Here is a 22,951-nt window from a genome sequence, read left to right as displayed (position 1 = left end):
CCCCCCCCCCCCCTCCAAGAATGAAATGCCTACACTTCCTTCTCAGGAGAAGCCAGATACAAATTCATGCCCTCATGCACCTGGCAAATATTTTCTCCCTGGTGGGATGGACAATGGGAACTGCAAGGCTAATGAGAAGGAAATGGACTGGATCCGCCCAGATACACCTAGCAAATGTACGTGGAAGCTTGGGAAACCCCTCTCTGCCTCCCCGCATCGTCATACCACTCTGTAAGTATTACTTTTATTTGCTGATGTTCAGTACAGCACTAATCCAGGTCCCCTCCCAGCCGTGTGTATTTAACAAGAGATTACTGATTTGAACTGATGATGTTTAACATGTAGATAAGTTGGTGCTTCTTAATTTCTATGTGTAAGCAAAACTAAGAACCCAGATTAAGCATCCAAGGGGCCTTGCACCAAAGATGTGAAACTACGTGTACTGGAACTAACTTAAGTAACCTGGCAAGCAGTTCCCTGACTAGATGAAAGATTGCACTGTTAATGCCTTTTGCTTGTAAAATAGCTCACTCTGAGCAGTGCTAAGCTACTTCGTGCCAGGAGGAAGTGCAGAGCACTTCATTTTCCCTCAGCACTTGGCTTGATGTCTGATTAATCCTTGTTTTGGATCAAGGACTTGATGTTTTGTGAGTTTGTATCCAATGGGCGTTCTTTTAAACCAAAATACCTAAAATAACCAGTCTGCTAAAGGGGAGGGAGAAAGCTGGTTGAAATAAAAGGCATCGGGAATGCTGTGTTGCTTCTGCGTGACCTGTCTGTGGCCCCTTCAGTGAATACACTGACTTTTTTTGTACGTGTACCAGGCCAGAGCCTCTGAAAATCATGCCAAGCATCCTGGATAAAGTTGGCAATACACCCTTGGTGCGAATCAACAAGATTGGGAAGCAGCATGGGCTCAAGTGTGAACTCTGTGAGTACTGCTGCAGGCAGAAAATCAAAATAAAAAACACTGTTTCAGAAGCTTGGGTAGTCCTGATTGGTAGTGTCATGTAACCTGGACATAGGAGGAGTGCAGGTACCCTGCAGAAATGGTGAGAAAAATTCCTCTTTTTCTTTGGCAGATTTTCAGTGGTTTAGGATTTGGTCATCTAAAACATCTTTCAATTTTTACTTGATGAGGACATTTCCTGTAGCTTTTCCATTTTTGTAGAAAAAGTAAAACTTTTTTCATAGAAAATAATTTTTTAATTTTAACAAAGTTGTATGAAGTTTTTGACTGCTTCTCATTTTCAGAATGTTCATCAGTGTGTGTAAAATGCAGACCTGCAGTTACCACCAAGGATCACTGAAAATGATGAAAGGCATGAAACTGTCAGAGACTGGTGGTTTTTGTTTGTTTGCTTTTTTTAAACCCAACCATACTGGAGATATCTGGAGGCTCTGATCAGAATCCTAAAAGGTGGTGTTTAACATCATTGAGGGGATTAATACTGGGAGTACTGAAGTGAAAATGTAGGCTGAACAAGGGGAGAAACTTCCAGATTGATCAGAAACACTTTGGCTGGAGAATATAGCAGGAAAGAGACAAGGCACGTTGGTAGAGTTCTCTTCTCCCATGCTATTACACTGGAAGAGCCCTGGAGCTTTTTATACTAATGGCTGGGCTGTAATAAAGAGGAAAGATGAAAGGAGGGGTAATATTTTGAAGAGACTGACAGGGTATGGGTTCCTGGCTTCTGTGGCCAGCATTAAGTACCAAACTTGCTGTGTTTTTGTGACCCACAACAGTGGAGATCTGTGAACTGAATCCATGTCTCTGGTGTTGTAAAGTAGGGAGGTGAATTGGGCAGATGTGTTAACAGAGTTGCTCTTGCAGATATGTTGGGGATCAGCAGCCTGTTTAGCAAATGACTGCTGTTTAAGAACTCCACCTGGTTTCTTTGTTTCCAGTGGCAAAATGTGAGTTCTTCAATGCTGGGGGCAGTGTGAAGGACCGCATCAGCCTGAGGATGGTAGAGGATGCTGAGAAGGCTGGGATCTTGAAGCCCGGGGACACGATCATAGAGCCAACCTCTGGAAACACAGGTAGGGGATGTAGAGACCCTAGCAAAGTGTGGGGGGAAAATGCTGTGGTGGTTTTCCTGGAAGAGGCAGACTTGAGACTGGAGCATAGATGGATAGACATAGGCTGGGCAGATCTTTCTGTTGTTCTTTCAGTCTAGCCCAGCCTTTGTTAATGGAGGGACTGGGACCAGTTCCCCTGCCTTCAGCAGAAAGCTGGGAAGTTGTATCTGTTGCTGTTTGCTCAGCAGGTGCTCTGTGCGGGGAGCAGTGCAACTGAAGCCCTTGTGACCGTGGCTGTACCTCTTGCCTGAACAATGGCATGTAGTGGAAAATATCCATATATTGCATTCCTCCAGTATCTGAGGTCATACTATGATATCCTGCTTTCTGTGTCAGTACTTGATAAATGGTTCTCCTTGCCACAGAATTCAAAAGACAGAAAGAAGGCAGAACTGAAGGAGGTACAGGACAGTTAGTTCAGAAAGCTGTCTTTTTTTCCATTTAAAGGCAAAAATCAGGGCAGGCAGTAACCTCAGTGAATTAGCTTTTGTTCTTGGCTACTGCTCAGAGCTACTGAGTATTTTAAATGAGAGAGCTAATGTGTTACATTTTTGTCCACTCTGCATCTCGCTTCTCCCTCAGCCAAAGTCCTGTTTTGATGTGTGCTGCATTTCCAAGTCAGTAGCAGAAAGTACAAAGTGTTAGAATTGAGGTCTCAAAGTGCTTTCTTCATCACAGACCACAAGGGAGTGTGCTGGATGGATTATCTTCAGTTTTTGGCCTTAGTGAGGCCTTTGCTGTCTCTTTTTTGTTTGCTGGTGGGGTTTTTTTGGTGGGGTTTTTTTTTGGCATCCATAATTATCTATAATATACTGGGAAAAGTGTGGAGTGGTGTTTTGGTTTTTTTTTTTCCCTGCCCAAATATTTAAACACTACTTAATTACTTGAGATGAGACTTATGCTTCTCTTATACAAACAGTTAAAGACTTTTTTCCCCCACCCCACCTCTATGCAGTCTAGAACCATGTAGAAACAGAGCCAGCTTTGAACAAGCAACTCTGTGTAGGGTAAAGTGCCTGTGAGGCATTGTCATATGCATGTGTTGGTATTGTGCCTAGTACTCAAAACGGCAGGGGAGGTGCTGTGCAGCCTGACCTCAAACACGTATCAACTAACTTGATCTCTTCAGCTTACCCAGAAGAGAGGTGATCTGATAACAGGTATAAGCTTTTCTTCTATGGGGAAGGCACTTCTGAGCTTACCTCTTCAGGTAGGTGGACAATGACAAGCTAGAGGTGCAGATTTTTAAAGTAGAAATGAGGTGTCTGTCTCTAACAGTCAAGTCACTGTGGTAGCAAGTTGGCCTAGTGCATTAGAACCTCAATCACACACACAATCTAAATCATGTCCTTTTAGAAAGGACTTAGTTTTGGCACATTGCAGACTAGGGACTTAATGAAGGTGTGAGTCAACAGAGGCTCTAATACTCTTCTGACAGTATCAGAATGATTGCTGTAGTCATCTTTAGCTTAAAGCTCATTCCTTTCCCAAATTACTTCTGTAAAAAGGGTGAGACAGGAGGAAGGTGATGTGCATGTGGTAAAGCTAGCAGTTTGCACATGTCAAGTTTCCCCACCCTTGGTTAAATGTTCTGTTTGCTGTGATCCTCAAAGAACTAGCAGCATCTGTAAATTCAGTTCTCCTCGGTAGCCAGAAACGTTCCCTTTGCCACCCCTTTGGAGACGCTGTACTCAAGCCTCTGATGAAAATCTGATTAAAGCCAGGGCATGCCAAAGCTAGCATTGTGGGTTTTGTTCTTTGTTGCTCCTCACTGTGTGCTCTACATGTCTTTGCTTGCTTCCAGGAATTGGGCTGGCCTTGGCTGCAGCAGTGAAGGGTTACCGCTGTATCATTGTGATGCCAGAGAAAATGAGTATGGAGAAGGTCAGATCTGCTTTTTTTTTTAATTCTTGAAAATAATAAGGATGTTTGCACTTGCTGAGTTCCTGGTGCACATGAGTGCTGCAACTTTAGCAATGAAGGTGTAGGCTCTTGGCTTCCAAGTTATTGGCTAGGCAGAACTCTGCTGAGGGCCTACTTTCAGTGCCCAGAGAAATCCAGGCTGGCTAGCCATGGACAGAAATGTGTTTAAGACCTGTCCCCGCAGCATTGTCGCTTGGAAAACAGTCATAACTTTTAAATACAAATGTCAAGGGAACCTGAGGTTTACCTAGCACATTGAAGTAACTACTTCCCCCTGGGGTTAGCTGCTGCTCACTAGGCAAAGGAGGACAAAGTAAGGCAATGTGGAAGCTTTGAATATTCTTCTGTTCTGCACAGAGCTGAGCAAGGCCATGAGGCAGGCAGCCTGTGGAGCTCCTCAGGTTACACTGAGGGGTGCTGGCAAGCATCGGAGTTGTGTCACCACAGCAACGAAGGGGAAGGAAAAGCCACCTGGGTAATGTCCACTTACCTTCACTGTGGAAAGCACACGCAGTGTCCAGCTCTAGAGCAACCCCTGTCCCGTGCTCCACTAGGGTGGTGCTGCACCTGCAGCCAAAAGGAGAGATCCCCTTTGTTTCACAGCTGATTGCTGTCAGCAAAACCACTTATCTCAGTTCAAACACTTCCAGTGCTCCAGCTGAGGGCAGCTGAGTGGTGCATAGGGCCCTGAAGGATCTGTTTTGCTGCCTGTGCCTAAAGGAGCAGGTAAATATACATAATTTGCACTAAAACATAAAATACTGGGCTGTAGCACTGTTGGAGTGCAGAGCATATGTGGCTGGCATGAGAGGAGAGAGTGTCTTGCCTGAATGAGGCTTCTCAATATGTAGTCATAGCCCTACAGGCCTGAGGGCCTAGAATGGAAACAGGAATTTGACAACCAGCTCCCAACTAAAGCTTAGTTGAGACTGAATTACATTAAGGATTCGGACCCATGGCTCAGTGATGCTGTGAGGCTGGGGTGTAGGAGAACTGGTAAGGAAGCTATTGTAGACGAGGTAAAAAGGAAGATGTTTTTTTTTGTGGAGGGAAGTGTGCTGCCTCCCAGGAGCCCAGGTTAGAGATACCACCAGGAAACTTCATAGCCTGGTACAGCCCTCGGACTACTACCCATTACTGCTCTTCCATGAGGGTGGTGATGAAGTTGCAGTATGTAGCCCAAGGGTTGTTAAAAGAGACTTCAGGGCCTTGGGATGGTTCGTGAGGGAATCTGGGGCACAGGTGATTTTTTTCCTCCCTCCTTCCAGTTGTGGGCAGTGTCATTGGAAGGAACAGGCAGACCCAATCTATGAATACATGGCTCCATGGCTGGTGTCACCGTTACAACTTTGGGTTGTTTGACAATGGGATGGCCTACATGGCACCAGGCTTGCTGGTGTCAAACGGGAGCCACCTTTCTCAAAGTGGAAAGAGGGTCTTTGCTCAGGAGCTTGTGAGCTCCTTTGTTTAGGAGTGTGAACTCCACCAATGCAAGTGAGCTCACCAGCAATGTCAAGACTGGAGACAGCCTCACCCTCTGTGCTTGGGAAGATCATGGAACAGATCCTCCTAGAAGCTATGCTAAAGCACATGGAGGACAGGGAGAGACAGCCAGCACGGCTTCACTGAGGGCAAGTCATGCCTGACCAATCTAGTGGCTTTCTGTGATGGAGTGACTGCATCAGTGGACAAGGGAAAAACAATGGATGCCATGTATCTTGACTTCTGCAAAGCCTTTGACATGGTCCCCCACAACATCCTTTGCTCTAAATTGGGGAGATATGAATTTGATAGGTGGACTGTTTAGTGGATAAGGAACTGGTTGGATGATTGCATCCAGAAGTTAGTGGTCAATGGCTCGATGTCCAGATGGAGACTAGTGACAAGTGGTGTCCCTCAGGGGTCCATACTGGAACCAGTGCTGTTTAATATTTTCATCAGTGACATAGACAGTGAGATCGAGTGCACCCTCAGGAATTTTGCAGATGATGACACCAAGCTGAGTCGTGCAGTTAACAAGCCAGAAAGACAGGATGCCATCCAAAGAGACCTGGACAAGCTGGAGAGGTGGGCCTCTGTGAACCTCATGAGGTTCAACAAGGCACATGGGTCAGGGCAACCCTCAGAATCAATGCAGTCTGGGGGGTGAAGGCATTGAGAGCAGCCCTGCGGAGAAAGACTTGGGGGTACTGATGGGTGAAAAGCTGGACATGAACCAACAATGTGTGCTTGCAGCCCAGAAGACAAACTGTCTCCTAGGCTGCATCAAAAGCAGCGTAGCCAGCAGGTTGAGGGAGGTGATTCTGCCCCTCTGCTCTGCTCTGGTGAGACCCCACCTGGAGCCCTGCATCCAGCTCTGGAGCCCTCAGCACAGGAAAGACACGGACGTGTTCGAGCAGGTCCAGAGGAGGGCCACAGAGATGATCCAAGGGCTGGAGCACCTCTCCTGTGAGGACAAGCTGAGAGAGTTGGGGTTGTTCAGCCTGGAGAAGAGAAGACTGCGGGGAGACCTGATTGTGGCCTTTCAGTACTTAAAGGGGGCCTATAGGAAAGGCGGGGACAGTCTTTTTAGCGAGACCTGCTGTGACAGGACAAGAGGTAATGGTTTTAAACTAAACCAAGGTAGGTTTAGACTGGATATAAGGAAGAAATTCTTCACAGTGAGGGTGGTGAAGCACTGGAATGGGTTGCCCAGAGAGGTGGTTGATGCCCCATCCCTGGAAACATTCAAGACCAGGTTGGATGGAGCTCTGAGCAACCTGATCCAGTTGAAGGTGCCCCTGCTCACTGCAGAGAAGTTGGACTAGATGACCTCTAAATGTCCCTTTCAATCCAAAGCATTCTATGATTCTGTGTTTCCTTTCCACTGGATCTCAATCAATCTCTGTGCTGGGAGAGCAGTTTTGGGTTTTGTGACCACTTTTATTTTTTACAGGTGGATGTCCTGAGAGCTCTGGGTGCTGAGATTGTGAGGACCCCAACTACTGCCAGATTTGATTCTCCTGAATCTCACGTGGGAGTAGCATGGAGACTGAAAAACGAAATCCCCAATGCACATATACTAGACCAGGTAAGAACCAAAGTGTCAGAGGTGCAGGTGTAGTGTGGGAGGAGGTATTGCAGCCTTGTTCCTTGGTGTCCTTGGTTGACAGTTCAACAGCCTAGGTGTGTGGAGGAAAAGGTGTCCCAGGTCTGGAGCTGTAGTTGAGCCATCACCATGCTGTAGGATAGCAAGCTTTTTGTAGTCACTAGAGGGCAGCAAAGAGTCTATGTTTGCAGAAACAGCAGCAGCTTTCTGCTGAATTGTCAGTCATTTGTGGAAGAACAGGTACAAGGCTTGTGTTCTAAAAAAAAAAAATCCTGTCCCACAGGTGGGACAGATCTTGGCATTGGAGGCTGCTGGCACCTTAGAACTACTCTTAAATTAGGTCACTTGAGAAGGTTGTACCTCCCCTAGGATGTTCTGCCTAGGTCCAGATAACCAGGAAACAGTCTGGAAAGAGTATGTATATGTCATGGGGCTTGGAGAATGGTTGTTATGTCTTTGAAATGCCTCACAATGTGAATTTTATTGTCTTTCTAGTTTACTTAATGGCTCTTCTGTCTTTCAATATAGTACCGTAATGCCAGCAACCCCCTGACGCACTATGACACCACAGCTGAAGAGATCCTGCAGCAGTGTGAAGGTATGTTTGTTCTACTACTAACCCCCTCTTCAATGAGTCCCTAGTATTCTCTTACTGTTAGGTAACTGGAGAATGGGACCTCAGGTGGTTGAGAGATGTGTTGGGTTTTTTCCCCATTAAAGAGGGGTGCTTTGGTTTTTAGATTTCTCTGCTTATGACCAGGTGGAGAAAGCAGTGATGCTTAAGTTATCAAAAAAAAAAAAAAAAAAAAAAGCCGTAGCTAGAGTGGCATGAAGGAACAGCATCACTTTCTCTGATCACAAATACAGAATTGTAGAATCACAGAATGTCCCTAAACACCACATCTTCATGTCTTTGAAATACCTCCAGGGATGGGTACTCCACCACCTCTCTGGGCAGCCTGTTCCAATGCTTGACAACTTTTTTAGTAAAGAATTTTTTCCTAATATCCAATCCATACCTCCCCTGACACAACTTGAGGCCATTTCCCTTCTCCTATTGCATGTTACTTGGGAGAAGAGGCCGACCCCCACCTCACTAACAGCCTCCTTTCAGGCAGTTGTAGAGGGCGATAAGGTCTCCCCTCAGCCTCCTCTTCTCCAGGCTGAACAACCCCAGTTCCCTCAGCCGCTCCCCGTCAGACCTGTGCTCCAGACCCCTCACCAGCTTTGCTGCCCTTCTCTGGACACGCTCCAGCCCCTCAATGTCCTCCTTGTAGTGAGGGGCCCAAAACTCTGAACCCAGCATTCGAGGTGTGGCCTCACTAGTGCCGAGTACAGGGGCATGATCACTTCCCTACTCCTGCTGGCCACACAATTCCTGATACTAGCTAGGATGCCATTGGCCTTCTTGGCCACCTGGGCACACTGCTGGTTCATATTCAGTTGGCTGACAACCAGTACCTCCAGATCCCTCTCTGCCAGGCAGCTTTCCAGCCACTCATTCCCAAGCCTGTAGCATTGCATGGGGTTGTTGTAACCCAAGTGCAGGATCTGGCACTTAGGTATTTTTATTCTCAGACCAAATACTCTATTATACTGGAAGCTGCTTCACTTAGAAGTCCTCGGGAGTACAAACTCTCTGTATTGCAGTTGTAACCAATAAGACCTGCTTACTCTGCAGGGCTTGCTTTCATGTGGTTCTAGGCAGCTAGGTTGGAGTACCAGAAGTGATTGAGCTGTGGCAGCAGAGAGCTGTAGCTGGGCTGACTCACTCAGCGGAGGAACTGGTTTGAGAGCTATTGGAGGCATTCAGTGTGATGCTGCAGCCTACCATGTAGGCATTTGCCATAGGTGGTAGAAGGAAGTTTTATAGGAGGCTTCTGACCTGCCTTATAAACCAGTACAGTTTCTGGGACCCTCTAGTAAGGAAATTGGCTATTAAATTCCTTCTCATTAAGGTGAGGACCATATGAAGGGTTCTTCTCTCCCCACACCACCCAAAGTAACTCTAGCTGTTCAGAGGATTTGGCTTGCCTTTCTGTGGAAAACTTTCTTTAAGTTTGAGTTAAAGTGAGTATACTTTAACAGACTGCCATCCTACAAACTAAGAGTCTAGATGAGTTCTAGCCTTAGGCTTCTTGTTTGTCTTTTCCTCATAGGCCAGTCACTGTTCAGTTATTACTGTGCTTATACCCCTGCTTGGCAGGGGTTTATTCTTTTGTCTGATAAACATTTGGTTTTGTGTGTGAATTGGTGTGTGCATTTTTTATTAACAAAGTTATCATGTGGATGTACCATGGAAGCTGTAGGGCATGACAGAATAACTGTACTCACTCCGAGTGACCAAACCAGTATTTTTCACATGAAAATGAGAGAGTAGTTGTGTTAACAGTTTTCTCAATGGGTACCTGTCCCATGTTGTTGGCACTCATTCAGTAAATTAACTAATATAATGGGCTGCTCATTCTAAGTTAAAGAATGAATTCTCTACATCAGCAGATACAGTAACAGGAAAACTACAGGTGTCAGCTGTATGGGCCACCTCCAGCTCTGTCCAAAGTACTACAAATTGGTGCCTTGCCAGGCCGCTGGATGGACGTTTCAAAACCATTGTTGAAGTAAATGGGGATTGAGCAAGGTGGTCTCACAACAGAGCTCTTGGGAAGCAAAGAGCCTTATCTTGCCCATTTTTGTTTAAAAAGAAGTCCATACTTAGGTTTAAATGGGTTTTTAATCCATCATTCTGGGGGAGACTTCACAACTGTCTTGTATCCCTCACCTTTAAACAGGAAAAATAGACATGCTGGTGGCTGCGGCTGGCACAGGAGGTACTATCACTGGCATCTCCAGAAAGCTAAAGGAGAAGTGTCCAGGTTGCAAAGTAAGTGGCAAGCCTAAAGCATTTCTCTTCAGTGGGGGGAACCTCAAACTGCTCCACTTGGCACGTCCCATTCCTTGCAAGCCTGCCCTGGGTCTCTGTGGGAAGCTCTTGAATGTTCTCAGTTAGAAGGTAGCTTTCTGAGCAGCAAAGAATGGTTTTCAGACTGTCTGAAATCATTGTGCACTGGGCCCACTGGTGACCAGAGTTCAGGTTTGGCTCAGCAGATGAAACTGGCTCTTGGATTCCTTCATGGGGTGTCTGAGAAACTTCTTTCTCTTGTGTGTACTGCAGCCTTCTGTTTCCTCTGACTGTGCCTTCACTAACTTGTCTGGAGCTTCTGAGGTTTTTTACCAAGTGAAATTTTCTCTGCCCACACCAACTTGTGTGTCTACCTGTGTGCCGTGTTAGATTTCCTCACGGAAGTTGGTATTGTGTTTCAATTGTGAATATTTTTCTGTATAGGCAGGGAGTGGTAAACAAGATAAAACTTATCTGCTTATACTTGGCACAAAATGTGCACTACAGTTAATAGGCTGTGGTGATGCCTGACAAGTGAATAAGGACAGACAGTTTTGTCTTGGGGAAACCCTGTCTTCTGTTTAAACCAAGCAAAACTCATGTAGAACAAGTGGTGCCCCCCACTTAGTGTCTACAGCCTGAGGAGACAGGATGGGTTGCTAAAAGGCCAGAAGCAGCAAAGCATTTTGCTCACAGGGGAGGGAGGTGAATGTTGCCAGGAAGAAATGAATAGGAGACTAGGTTGCTGTTAGCTTGGCTGTGTGTGCAGCCAGTGTGACACCAACAGCTGTAAGGAGGCCAGCACTCGTGAGTAAATAGCTGTGTTTTCAAAAGCAGTGTGTCATGGTAGCCAAAGTGGAAACTGCTTCTCCAGATTATAGGTGTTGATCCTGAAGGCTCCATCCTTGCTATACCAGAAGAACTGAACAAGACTGACAAGACAATGTATGAAGTGGAAGGAATTGGATATGATTTTGTCCCCACAGTGTTGGATAGATCTGTAAGTCATGCTTCTTGGTTTACTGCCCTTTGCCCTCTGTTGGGATGCAGAAGTGAGGTGAAAGGTGGAGGAAAAAACCTGGGCAATTATTTCTTTGAGCTGAAAGGGGAGGGCTATCAGATAGAACTATTCCTGTTCTTTTCCATTAGCAAAAGCACTTCTCGGAAAGCTTCTGCACTGGCCACCTCTGTTTTACAATGCTAGGTAGGAATGCTGGGAACAGGTAACGCTTTTGTAGAACCACACTTTTTTTTTTAAATAAACAACCCAAAAAAACCCCCAAAAAACCCAAACAACAACAACAACTAATTAAAAAAAAAAAACCCCAAACCCTTAATAAAGCACCCCAACCCCTCCCAGCCAAAACTGGTATGACCTGAGCAGAACCTGTGTCCCTGGGAAACCCTCTAAGAGAGGAGGAAACTGTTTGATGCTCTCTCTGGCTGTCTCACAACAGCCTGTTCTCACAGCAAGGTTTCAATAAGGAGCCTGTTGTGCTGATGTGATCATCTTACCTTGGCAAAAAAACGCCACTTGGCATTTGGGGGATGGAAACCTGGGCACATGGCAGCTGTTACCTCAAGGAGCACAGCTTGAATTCACACTAGTTGTGTAGCTCCCGTAGTCCTCTTCATTCAAACAGTACCATGTTTCTGTCTTCCTGCTCCTTCCCAGGCAGTGGACCAGTGGTACAAGAGCAATGATGAGGAGTCGTTTGCTTTTGCACGCATGCTGATCCGAGAGGAAGGACTGCTGTGTGGTAAGAGCAGATGTGAATCCTTTGGGTTTCTCAATAATATGTGGGAGGCTGAAGCCTTGTGCAGGTCAGGGAGACCTGCTTCAGCTTCAGAAGCTGTTCTTCCTCACTCTGAGCTCCTCTACCGTCTCTCCTCCTCTCTTTCATTCTTTCTCATTTCACTTATCGTTTGACAGTTTTGCCTCTGATCTGCATTTTGGCAGGTGGCAGCTCAGGCAGTGCCATGTCTGTAGCTGTGAAGGCTGCTAAAGAGCTGAAGGAAGGTCAGCGCTGTGTTGTTATCCTCCCTGACTCTGTCAGGAACTACATGTAAGAACCTGCTTGTTTTCTCTCTGGGAAAAGGATGAGGCAGTCCCTCAGACCCCCTTACAGCAGTGGCAAGTTGAATACATATTTCTTATAGCACCCAGTTACCAAAGCAAGGAATCTGTTTCAACTTTTGAGGTATCTAGAAAGGGTCTAACATGGAGTAGAAAGGAGCTTAGCCCTCTGAAAGCTGAGCTCCTCCTTGTGTCTGACTTCAGTACATAACCATCACTGGTTAGCACCTTTCACGGGAAGAGGCTTGCTTTCACTGTTTTGTTTATTGGGGACCACTGGTATTAGCCCATTCCTGGAAGGGTCCCTGTAAGGCTGTCCGCTCTCTGCGTGTGTCCACAGCAGAACACAGCACTACTGTAGCAGCAGCCAGTGTTGGCGTGAGTTTACAGGTGGAAGTGTGAGGGCTTTGAGCTGTGCTGAGAAGTTGTTTCTCTCTTACCTTGTTGAAACATATCCCAAAACATGATGTTTTTAGCTGTGTCTCGTGACTTCTGTTGCATCCAACACAATATTAGACGACTAGAAACTGCAGACAGACCTTGCCTGAATACAGGTTGGCACTTCTCCATTCCAGGCTGTGTGTCTATCGTATTGCAAGGGACTGATGTAATTGAAGCTTCGTTTCCTATGGGATTCCTTTTTCTTCCTGTGAATATTTCTTCTCAATGTCCCTGGCTGGTAAGCTTGGATGGCAAATGGCAGTGTAGTTTCAATTACGCTTTAGCTGTTAGTGGTAGTGAGCTGCAAACAGATGCCTCTGTGTGCTATTAGGTTTGCTGTCAGATGTTCAGCCTGCTAATGAGCTTTTCACTTCTGATTGCTTTCCAGGTCCAAGTTCTTGAGCGATAAATGGATGATTCAGAAAGGGTTCATGAAAGAAGAATACCTTGTCAAAAAACCTTGGTAAGCATGTCAGATCCATTTGGGTTTTCATAAGTCTATTCAGTTGTCTTTATGGCAGTTGCTAATTTAAAACTTATTTCAATTTGCACTACTTCCTTTGATTTAGCTGATCTTTCATGCTATTGTGTTGATGTATAGTTGTAGCTATTAATCAAATCTGCTTAAATTAGTTGATCTCCTTCTTTGAGATGCGTAGCAGCAGAAGAAAACTTGGTACTTAATGTTTGGTTTTTGTTTGGTTTTTTTTTTTGGTGAAAAGGGTTGTATCTGAAACAAAAAAGTAGTATCTAAAGAACCTTGCCAAGATCAGAATTCTTGAGTGCAAAGCACTGCAAGTCTACATAGGTGGAGGAGGATCTTCCCCAAATTGCTACCTATGACTCTTTCAGTATGAGCCCAAAACTTTCTGTGTAAAATATAAATAATGAAACGGGGGAGGTTAATGCTCTTCACTAACTGTCTGTAATCCTAGAAAGTAGATGAAATGTGGAAGAGAGTTTTGGTCTTAAAGCCTTCTCACAGTGCAGTGACTTTCTGATATTGGGGAGACAACTTGAAAGCCTTAAAGTTTTACTGATTCTGGCTCAATCCTGACTCTTCCTTGCAGCCTTCTGTCATTCCTGTAGTGTTGGAGGCCACTGTACTGACCAATTGGCTCCATTATCTCCATAAGCCTTGCATGAGCTTGGTTTTTATTTCATCCCCAGGTGGTGGAACATCAGTGTTCAGGAGCTAAGCCTCTCTGCTCCCCTGACTGTGCTTCCGACTGTTACCTGTGCAAAGACTGTTGAAATTCTCCGGGAGAAGGGATTCGACCAGGTACCAGTTGTTGATGAATCTGGGTATGTCCATATATATATCACTATTCATCCATATGTATCACTTCCCTCACCAGGTCCCAAGGGATGTCTTTAAATGTTTACTAGAAGTATAATATCCTCTCACTCGTCTTTCTTCAGTTTCAGTAACACAGTTCAGAAATGTTACCTTAACCACACCAATGCTGGACTTCATATATTGTCAATGCCAGGACTGTCCTGCCCTTCACATAATAATAAGCTTCTAATGATTGTTATGATATGCTTACTCTGTGTCTCTCTGCAGGATCATTTCATTGTTTTTTATAATAGCTGTTTAACTTAACAAAGCAAAAATTAATAGTTAAAAAAACCAACCCCAAACATACCCATCTCCACCACAGCTTTCACCCAGTTTCTTCAGAACACTGCACTATAGTGCAATGTTGTAGTGAACCCTATAAAAACCAGGGTGTCCCCAGCAAGCTGATCTGCCTTATTACCTTGTAGGTTTCCTGTAGGATGGCTGAATAACCAAGAGTTGCGCAGTTATGCTCCAGTTATGGTGCTAACTCAAGGGATTAATTGTTGCAGGTCCTTGTAACATCCTTGCAGGGAGAAGGGGTATGAGCAAAATTGAGGCGAGTGTGTCTCTGGCCCTGTCACACCTTTCAAAAGGACAGATGAGGCTCTAAAACAATGAAATTGTGCTTTTCAAAAGCGCTCAGTTTGCAAGAAGCTCTCCAGTTGCAAGAACTAGAGATATAAGGAGCAATGTGCTCAGAAGGGCCAGGCACCCACAGCACCTGCTGACTTCTGTGTGAGTCCCCAGAACTTCTCAGAACTGGACTCTGTCCTGCAGAGACACAGAATCCAAGTACAACATCAGTAATGTTGCTCCATACCATGAAGCAGTTGAACTGACTTCTCCAGGCTGGCTGAGAATAGATGATTTTATCTACAGGAACACCTGAGGCTGTTGTTTAGCCCTATCTTCTCTCTCTCTCCTTCCCCAGGGTGATTTTGGGCATGGTTACCCTGGGTAACATGCTTTCTTCACTGCTTGCTGGAAAAGTTCAGCCTTCTGATGTAGTCAGCAAAGTAATCTACAAGCAGTTTAAACAGGTAAGCAGATACAGTCTACAACTCCTAGTTCTCTGGTTTCAAGTACTGCTGTAGGTGTCCTAACACTACAATGGCATCAGGTTGGGTAAGGTTTACCTGGGACCATACAGAGCAGCTGTTAGTGAGCACAGACGTTCTCTAATCTCTGTCCTAGATCACTCAATGGCTCCTTGGTTTGTGTTGTGGCTCTATATTTTGCTGTTCCCTTACTTCAACAGGCTTTCTTCTAGCACGGTTGTCCTTTCCTCCTTCCCCCAAAACCCCAGCACAAATCTGGACCATGTAACTATCCAAGGGAAGAGACAGGGAGATTTTGAAGCAGCTCTTCTAAATAATTTCTGTATCAGCTAAAAATGAGCAACTCTTTGCCTTTTGTATTAGATGCCTTGCTGAAACAGGGGGTTGGCTGCTGAAAGCTGATGTTACTGAGATATGTGGGTTTAGATGTTAGCTAGTTTCACCTGTCCATCCAATGTGGTGTGCCAAGATACCACAACTTCCCAGCTCTTCTGAAATATATAAGTATTGTTGCTGTTGCTTTACTTTTCTTGCAGAAAAAGGATTTTGGTTTTAACATGGAATGCTTGACCTACTTTTCACCAGGCTTTTAGTCTCATAGTCTAACACTGTCTCATAGTAGATGAGGTGCTGTATTCCGGAAGTATGTGTAATGCTTCCGTTCAATCTACAAACTACCAAGTCCCTGAGGTTGAGAAGGGATGCTAGTTCTTTTTGGAGAAATGTAAATATATTTTTTCCTTCCCAGACAGATAATCAAGCATCAGGTGGAAATGTGGTGCGTAACAAAACTGCTTAGTTCATGTTCTTCCTCATTTGGATGCCTTAAGAGTTTCTGGGGCTGGTGGTGTGCAATCATTTCTGTAGCTACACTGGTGTTAGCTGTAGTAGTCACTTCTCTGAGCTTTTGAGGCTGTGGCTTTTTTCCATGGGTAGCTTGAAGTTTCTTATGCCTCTTCAGTAAAGAGCAGCTTTACCCATTTCTTTTCTCTTTAGTTCTTACTTTTTTTTCTTGGTGGAGGATGGAAGGGGAGTGACACAGAAGTGGTGGTATTGCTAACATGCTAACTAAAAGCATCATGCATTGATTATTTTCCATTTGAATTGATTTAATGGAGAAACATGGTTAAATGCACATAATCTCAGAAGTATTGTGGATTTTGCTTTTCTTACCACTTTAGTCAAGCTTATTTGGCTTATTTACTGTTGAAATTGGGAAAACAGATCATCTGTGTCACTGAAATATCTTACGATATCGTACAGTTAGGATCTGTACTACAGCATGCATTAATAAGGGTTCAGCTTAGCCTGTGACTACCAAGGCAAAGCTATCTTTCAGCAACACAGGAAGCTTTCTTTGGTATAAGTGCCACAATTACTTTGTGGCAATCTCTTAGAATGGCAGAGTAATGGTTATAGCTTTTTTAAAGTCTCCAGTAGGATAGTGCTCTAGGGCACGAGTCACACATACTAGCTAATTTGCCAGTCCAAACAAGCGCTGGATGTTAGTGGAGAAGAGGGTCGTTCTTGTGGAGTCAGATGCTAGTTCCAGTTATTTGGGGTCTCTTTACCCCTTCTTCCCCAAAGGATCTTTGCATCAACTACTAACATCTGTTAGGTGTGGTGCAGGCATAGCCTTAGCAGACTTCTTGTCTGCCTTTTCTATAAGATAGGGCTGGGGCATGGTCTCTGAGACTTGTTATCCTGTTCCCTGGTGTGATTTTTTTGGTTAGGGTCCTAAATTGCTTAGCACTCAGCTAAACAACACAAGGCTTAGTGTCCCCAGGATCCCTGGTGGACCAGAGCCTACTTCTGGGGAAGGAGAGTATTTGGTTGTATAGCTGTGAGTGGTGCCATGTCACTTGCCCTTAGGGCCAAACAAGCAGTACCAGTCACATGTAGTGTGTAGTAGCATGTGTATAGAGGCTAATTGTCCTTAAAGACTTACTAGGTTAAAAAAAAAGCACCTAAATGTGGGAAAACTTGTGGGCAAAATCTTTAGAGAGCTTGAGTGAGCAGTAGTGAGACAGGTGAAAACTCTGTGGGAGTTCTGTTAAATTTCCCTTAAGCATTTCAAAGCTTGTTGTATGTCTTCATAGTTGTGCCAGTGTTGCCTATGGGCTGCTTGTCCTGGTCCTCTTTAGTCAGCCCAGTCCCTGAAAGCAGTCCTGTTGATCATACACAATCAGATGGCAAGGGGCTCTACCCCTTCAGGGAGCTTTTGAACTTGGCTTCAAAAGTTAGGCTTTGCGTGTGCATTTGCACAAAACTGTCTGCCAGTGGTGGGGACTGACTACTCAATGTGGTAGGTCCAGATTTCCCCCCCACCCCTTGCCTGGCCCACAAGCTTAAGAACTGATGCTTCAGTATGGACTGTAGCCTGCTGGTCCCTTAAACACAGGCTGCTGGGAATCCTTTTGATCTCTTATAACTCACAGTATGAAGAAGAGAGCTCTGTGTTCCAGTGCAGCCCAACTGTTCGTGCCGTGGCATTTATTCTTCACTCACAAGCTGAGCTCACTGGAGGATAAAGGCTTTTTTTTAATCTGCCATGCAAGACTTTTCTTTGCTGTAAATTCCTTTAATCCCCTTTAATGAAAGCGCGTCAGAGGGTGGGTGCTGCTGTTACCTGAGGAGAGTCACCTGGGTAGTAGACCTGTTGCTGCAGCTTAAATGCTCTTAAAGCAGGTAGGAAGAACAGTTTTATACATTCTTTCAAATGCTTCCAGCAGGTGATTAGCCAAGTATTTCAGAAGGATCTGTATTCTTTCTGTAGACTCAACACAGGGTGCTTTCTTGTTTAGTCTTAGCAAAGTTGAACTTAACTAAAAATGCTTTCTTAATTCTCAGTTCCTTGATTTGCACTGGAATACAGTGTTAGCTGAGCAGTCTTCACCCTTGGTTTTGTTTTTGGCTTGTTTGACCTTTTCTCTTCCCCTGCTGCCTTTATCTTATTCATTCCACGATGATTTGCAGCCTGTTTCATTCACTCTTTTCCAGTCTTGCTAGAGTAAACTCACTAAATGTAATGAGTTTTACTGTAACTTCTTCTGTTAGATACATGGAACACTTGGCCTTCTTCCATCATTAACATTTTCCAGATATCCAGTTTGTTCAGTATATTCATTATGTTTACAGAATCAGAATGAATAACTTGATTCATTTTTTTGTTCTGTTTTAGTGGAAACTGGAAGCAAAGAAAACCGATCTTAAGTTTGCCTTGATTTGTTAGTGTTTTACAATACCTCAGATGGGAGCAGTATATAAATGCTGATGTATTATTTTTAATACTGCATGAAGTATATGGGGATTATCAACCACTAAACATAAAAGGACTTTTACTTAAGTTTTGTAACTCTCTCCTCAGATTAACCTGAAAGACAACTTGGGGAAACTCTCTCATATCCTGGAGATAGACCACTTTGCTCTAGTGGTTCATGAACAAATTCAATGTGAGTACAGTGTACTGCACCTTGTAAGAGGTAATCTTTGAGTGTTAATGAGAAGCAAGTACAAATGTGAGTGTGTAAGCAAGTTCTGAATAAGCTCCTGCAGTACAACTGATCTTTGCTTCTTCCTGCTCCTGTCATACAACTTCCAGCACTTCTGCCGCTGTGAGTGTCCCAGGTTAACTACACTTCAATTTTTTTGCCTTTCTAAAGCAAAAACTTTATTACAACTTCAAGTTTAGTAACATCTAGATGTCAACACTGACATCAGCGTCTCAAGACGGCTTAATATTTCTTTTTCCTGTTTATTGCATTTAAACTTAACTCCCCCTCACCTGATGTTTTTCTTCCAAACTCTACTTTTCTTCATCCTTCTCAAAACTCTTTACACTGCCTTCTTTAGGAGCTGGAAATGACTAAATAAATCTGCAAAGCTAGGGTATATCACTGTTCTATGTGAATAATATTTTTTCCTGGTTTATCTTCCTTTTAGCAGGCAACTTGCAAAATTACACACACTGAGAAACTAGACTAAAAATAATATTAAGACTCACCAGATAAATTTATCTAACTGCTATCTCAATTATAACTGTAAATGAGGAATAGTCATCAAGTTTGGGCTTGTTCCTGATAATCTCCATAAGGATGTGCTCTTGACTGTGTGCTGACTGTTTATAAACCTAGAATCTCAGTGGAATCTTGCAGTGGAACAAAGATTGACTAAATGAAAAGTCCGGGACAATCGAGCTGGCTGAACAGACTTGAGTAATATCAGTAGGCTAAAATTCTCAGTACAGCCAGACTTGAGGAACAGGGAACTTAGACCATAGATAAAGGGCCAGAGGTCACCTGGCCACTTGGTTCCCAGGTCAAAGGCTTATGTTCACAATGAAAAATTGCTTGAACCTGTGCTCTCAATGCAGCAATAATTAGATGGTTAATCAGGTTTTTTTGGATTTAAATGGGAAAATGTTGTATTGTGATTTTTATACAAATTCCGTATTTGACAGTGGTGTAGGAAGATGGTAGTGTCGCATGTCCTCCTCTAGTGGCCCCTGATATGGTCCCGTGTTCAAACAGGACAGCATCAGTTTGCAGCTGCTTCAAGTAGAGCTGCAGAAACTAATGTATAAGGAAAATGCGCTTTATAACAGAGGATTTGATTTGAATTTTCATGTCAAGAAAAAGGAATCTGATGGACTCTTATCCTTCCTTCCATAATGCTTCCGTTTCTATATCCTTTTTGTTGAGGAGCCTTTCTGAAATTAAAATCCTTGCCACTTCCTATGTGACTGTTGGCCAAGATGCCTTTTGGGCTCCCCCTCAATGTACAGGGGCCATCAGCGACAACCAGCTCCACCAACAGGCCCTGGCACGTGATGCTGGGGTGGCTTGGCACCTGCCTTTACAAACAGTGCCCTTGAAACCCAGTGGGATGGTGTGGTTTTGCGCCTCCTAAAGCCAGGATCCCCTCTTTGTTTCTGTGTAGATCACACTGATGGTTCCTCCAGTAAGCGGCAAATGGTGTTTGGCATCGTTACAGCCATCGACCTCCTCAACTTTGTGACTGCACGAGAACGGGAAAGAAATCCCAACTGACATCAAGTAGGGATGTGGAGCCTCTTCAACAACGTTCTGCAATCTCCAACAAAGAATCTGGTTTATTTCTTGGGTAGAATGGTCTGTCATTAAGGTGTGGGGTTTGAGGGGTTTTGGGGTTTTTGGTTTTTTTAAATTCTAAAAATAAGCAGTTAGCTATCCTGGTGTCAGCTATACAGCCAGTGCATTTTGCTGTATTGCACAGCTTCTGGGGACTTATTTCTTAATCAGGTTACACAGTATTTCTTATCAAAACAATTTATTTTTTTACCTATATAGATGTAAAAATATTGCCTAAATTAACTGGTACGTTCCTTACTTGTTATGTCTAAAGTCTGGCGTTCCAAAACATTGTTTCAGATTCATAAAATGTGTTAAAATGAAGAGTTACTGAAGCAGAAGCCCAAGAGAGCTCTGGAAACTTCTGTATTTTTTTTTCTTTTTTTTTTTTTTTTTGTGCAAGGGTGTTAAGTTGGGTAATACCTGTGTGGAGACAAAAATGGGACTGGGGCATGGAGAGAAAAAAGGGGGGGCTTGCCTTTTGGTGACATTAGGGTAAAACAGGAGGAAACCCTGAGGGCTGGAGTTGAGGCTTGTTTCAGCCAGCTGCTCGAGGAAAAGCTGACTTAAGTGGAAGCCTGACAGGGGGGTGATGAACATGAAATAGTGACTTGGTTCTGCACAGTGTTCACTGCAAAGGCAGACCTTCCTGGTTTTTTTTCCAATTGTACCCTGAAAAGTAAGCACAAGTGTGAAAAGACTGAAAGGCAAGATCAAGTTTCTTGCCTGGAGGTTTTTGAAAATCACGCTGTTTCGTCTAGTACCTTCCCCTTACCTCCCAGTCCTCTTATTTATCTTAGTGCTGCTTTTTATGCCTGTTTTAGAAGAGCCAAAGGTAATCTGTCAAGAGCTGTAAACTCTTTCAAGACCTGTTCAAGTGCTCCTACACTGTAGTGCCTTATTCCAGGAGAAAAAACCCTACTACTAATTGAATTTGCTGTAGCCAAACTTGGAAGTAACTAGCAAGCACGGTGCGGAGTGGTGAGTGATGTGCAGTAGGTGTGTGCAGCTACAACTCGTCACTGCTTCAGTAGCTGTGGCACAGTTTGGCACTAGCAGCCCCACCCCCGCACTGCTGTGCTCAGGGTCCCGACCGCTGTTAGCGGTGATGATGAGTGGGATCAGCTTGGGGTTACAGGAGAAAAGTAGCAGTTCTTCATCTTCAGAATGACTGCTCTAATCATTGTCTTCTGGCTGGCCTTCTGCCAAGCATAAAGTTTTTGATCAGCAAGAGCAATGCTTTTTTTAGGTTGTCCCTTTCTGCTGAAGTAGGAAAATGCTATTTTGGCTGGGGCTGTTGCTGGTAGGATAGCAAAGTTCATGGTGGTTTGTCTGTTTTCTGAAAAAAAAAAAAAAAGCTGAAGGGAATTGTGAGTCAGCTAAGAGAAAACAAAGGAGTTACTTAAAAATCAGTTACTACCACCTGTGTATAGATTTCTTTCTACCTTGCTGGCCTCCTTGTGGCAATGGGATTTGCTGTATGTTTTGGAAGTGTGTGCTCAGAGAAGAGAGGTGGCGGAAGCTGCCCTGTCCCACTTCAGTGCTGAGCAAAGAACATCAAGCAGAGCCTTTGCAGTTGTGCCCTGGGTGATGCTGGCCTGCAGGAGGGAGGCAAGAGCTCAAAGCCAAAGCAGTGATGCCTTTTCTGTTTGTGCCTGTAAGAGCGCTCTGTCCCAGCCCAACTGAATTCAGCAAGAAACACGAGGCAGGTAGAAGGAGATTCCCAAAGCTGCTTTTCAGCACAGCAGTACAGGAGAAGTTAAGAGTTGGGGCAGCAGAAGATGGATGGGTAGCTTTGCCTGTGACACAGAGAAAAGTATAAGGATTTCAATTTACTTTTTTAGTTTACTGTTCATAAATTAGCATAATGAAATTGGGTGGTATTGTTGATGAAGAAAGAAGGGGGGTTAGAGCTGGTAGGGAAGAGGGGATGTGAGTCTAAAGCAATCCAAGTAAGCCGAAGTATCCAAGAAATCCACCCATGCCGCTCCGCCTGCGCGGTTTGTTAAGAGCAGGAGCTGTTTCCTCTTCTGTCCTGGCACAAGGAGGAAACGGTGGCCACCAGCCACCCGTCCTCACAGTAGCCAACGCGGTTTGGCCAGAGGAATTGGAGGAATAGAGGGAGTTGCTGAATGACTGAAAAACTTTCCAGAGCTCTTTCCTGTAGTAGGGACAATGGCAGCAAAGAGAAGGGGACGGGGAATCCTGCAAAGCTGAAGTTTCTCTGATGCAAAAGCTTACGAGCCTGATGCTTTTTTGCACGTGTGAGAGTGTTGTTACTGTCCTGGCAAAAGCTTACGAGCCTGATGCTTTTTTGCACATGTGAGAGTGTTGTTACTGTCCTGGTTAGTAGTGGTAGGGCTGGATTAACGCCTGACTCGCCTCTGTTTCAAATACTGTGAGGACCAAGAAAGACATTGCAGTTGGTTTGTTTGGTCTTTGGAAGTTCAAGTCCAGAGCTTGAGCAGAACTGGTGGGGTGGTGTTTTGTTTGTTTTGTTTTTTCTCCTCTGAAGTGGGCGCCTGTGTCTTCTATTTACCTGTGCTGGTTATGCAAGTGCTGACTAAGCCTGAAAACTATTTTGCACATGGATACTTGTATCAACAATTTCTGCTGTATTTGTTTGTTGCTGTAAGAGCATTATCAGTCCTTTCGGTCTAATGTTGGCTCTGCAAAACTACTTGTATTTTCTTACCTGAGGATGGTTATCCAGTAAAATCTGTATTGTGTTTCACAAGCAGTTATCAGGCAATGACTTAAGGATCGTTTTGAAGTCATCGCATCCAATATTACTTCCCACTTCTTCCATAAGCTGTGGCTGACTCCAGAGCTTGTCTCCCTGAGGTGCCTCTAAGCAGCCAGACTGGTCTCATCTGCCCGCCAAGCTCCTCGCTAAATGGTTTCCGAAAATGTCTGCTTGCCGTTAC

General features: G+C 44.4%; 1 protein-coding gene across 5 annotated transcripts in view; it reads left to right on the top strand.

Annotated features, from left to right (window-relative positions):
- The window catches only part of LOC104128196 (cystathionine beta-synthase-like protein), a 28,370-nt gene extending 7,995 nt beyond the window's left edge, over positions 1-20,375 (top strand). For 3 of the 5 annotated variants that reach the window (XM_035896360.1, XM_035896361.1, XM_035896359.1), the window contains exons 3-17: positions 14-231; positions 825-931; positions 1,912-2,046; positions 3,890-3,969; positions 6,944-7,078; positions 7,625-7,694; positions 9,886-9,977; positions 10,870-10,995; positions 11,671-11,755; positions 11,956-12,061; positions 12,902-12,976; positions 13,684-13,818; positions 14,790-14,898; positions 18,284-18,368; positions 19,855-20,375. In XM_035896360.1, coding sequence (XP_035752253.1) covers positions 14-231; positions 825-931; positions 1,912-2,046; positions 3,890-3,969; positions 6,944-7,078; positions 7,625-7,694; positions 9,886-9,977; positions 10,870-10,995; positions 11,671-11,755; positions 11,956-12,061; positions 12,902-12,976; positions 13,684-13,818; positions 14,790-14,898; positions 18,284-18,368; positions 19,855-19,964 — 1,668 coding nt within the window. In that variant the 3' untranslated portion in view covers positions 19,965-20,375. The remainder of the gene's footprint in view (positions 1-13; positions 232-824; positions 932-1,911; positions 2,047-3,889; positions 3,970-6,943; positions 7,079-7,624; positions 7,695-9,885; positions 9,978-10,869; positions 10,996-11,670; positions 11,756-11,955; positions 12,062-12,901; positions 12,977-13,683; positions 13,819-14,789; positions 14,899-18,283; positions 18,369-19,854) is intronic. The other 2 variants (XM_035896363.1, XM_035896362.1) reach the window with 2 other exon arrangements.
- The last annotated feature ends 2,576 nt before the right edge of the window (positions 20,376-22,951 follow it).

Source organism: Egretta garzetta, unplaced genomic scaffold, assembly GCF_000687185.1.
Source record: "Egretta garzetta isolate BGI_Z169 unplaced genomic scaffold, ASM68718v1 scaffold45, whole genome shotgun sequence".
NCBI classification, from domain to species: Eukaryota; Metazoa; Chordata; class Aves; order Pelecaniformes; family Ardeidae; genus Egretta; species Egretta garzetta.
The sequence above is the reverse complement of the archived record's forward strand: the minus strand, read 5'-3'. Positions and strand labels throughout refer to the sequence as shown.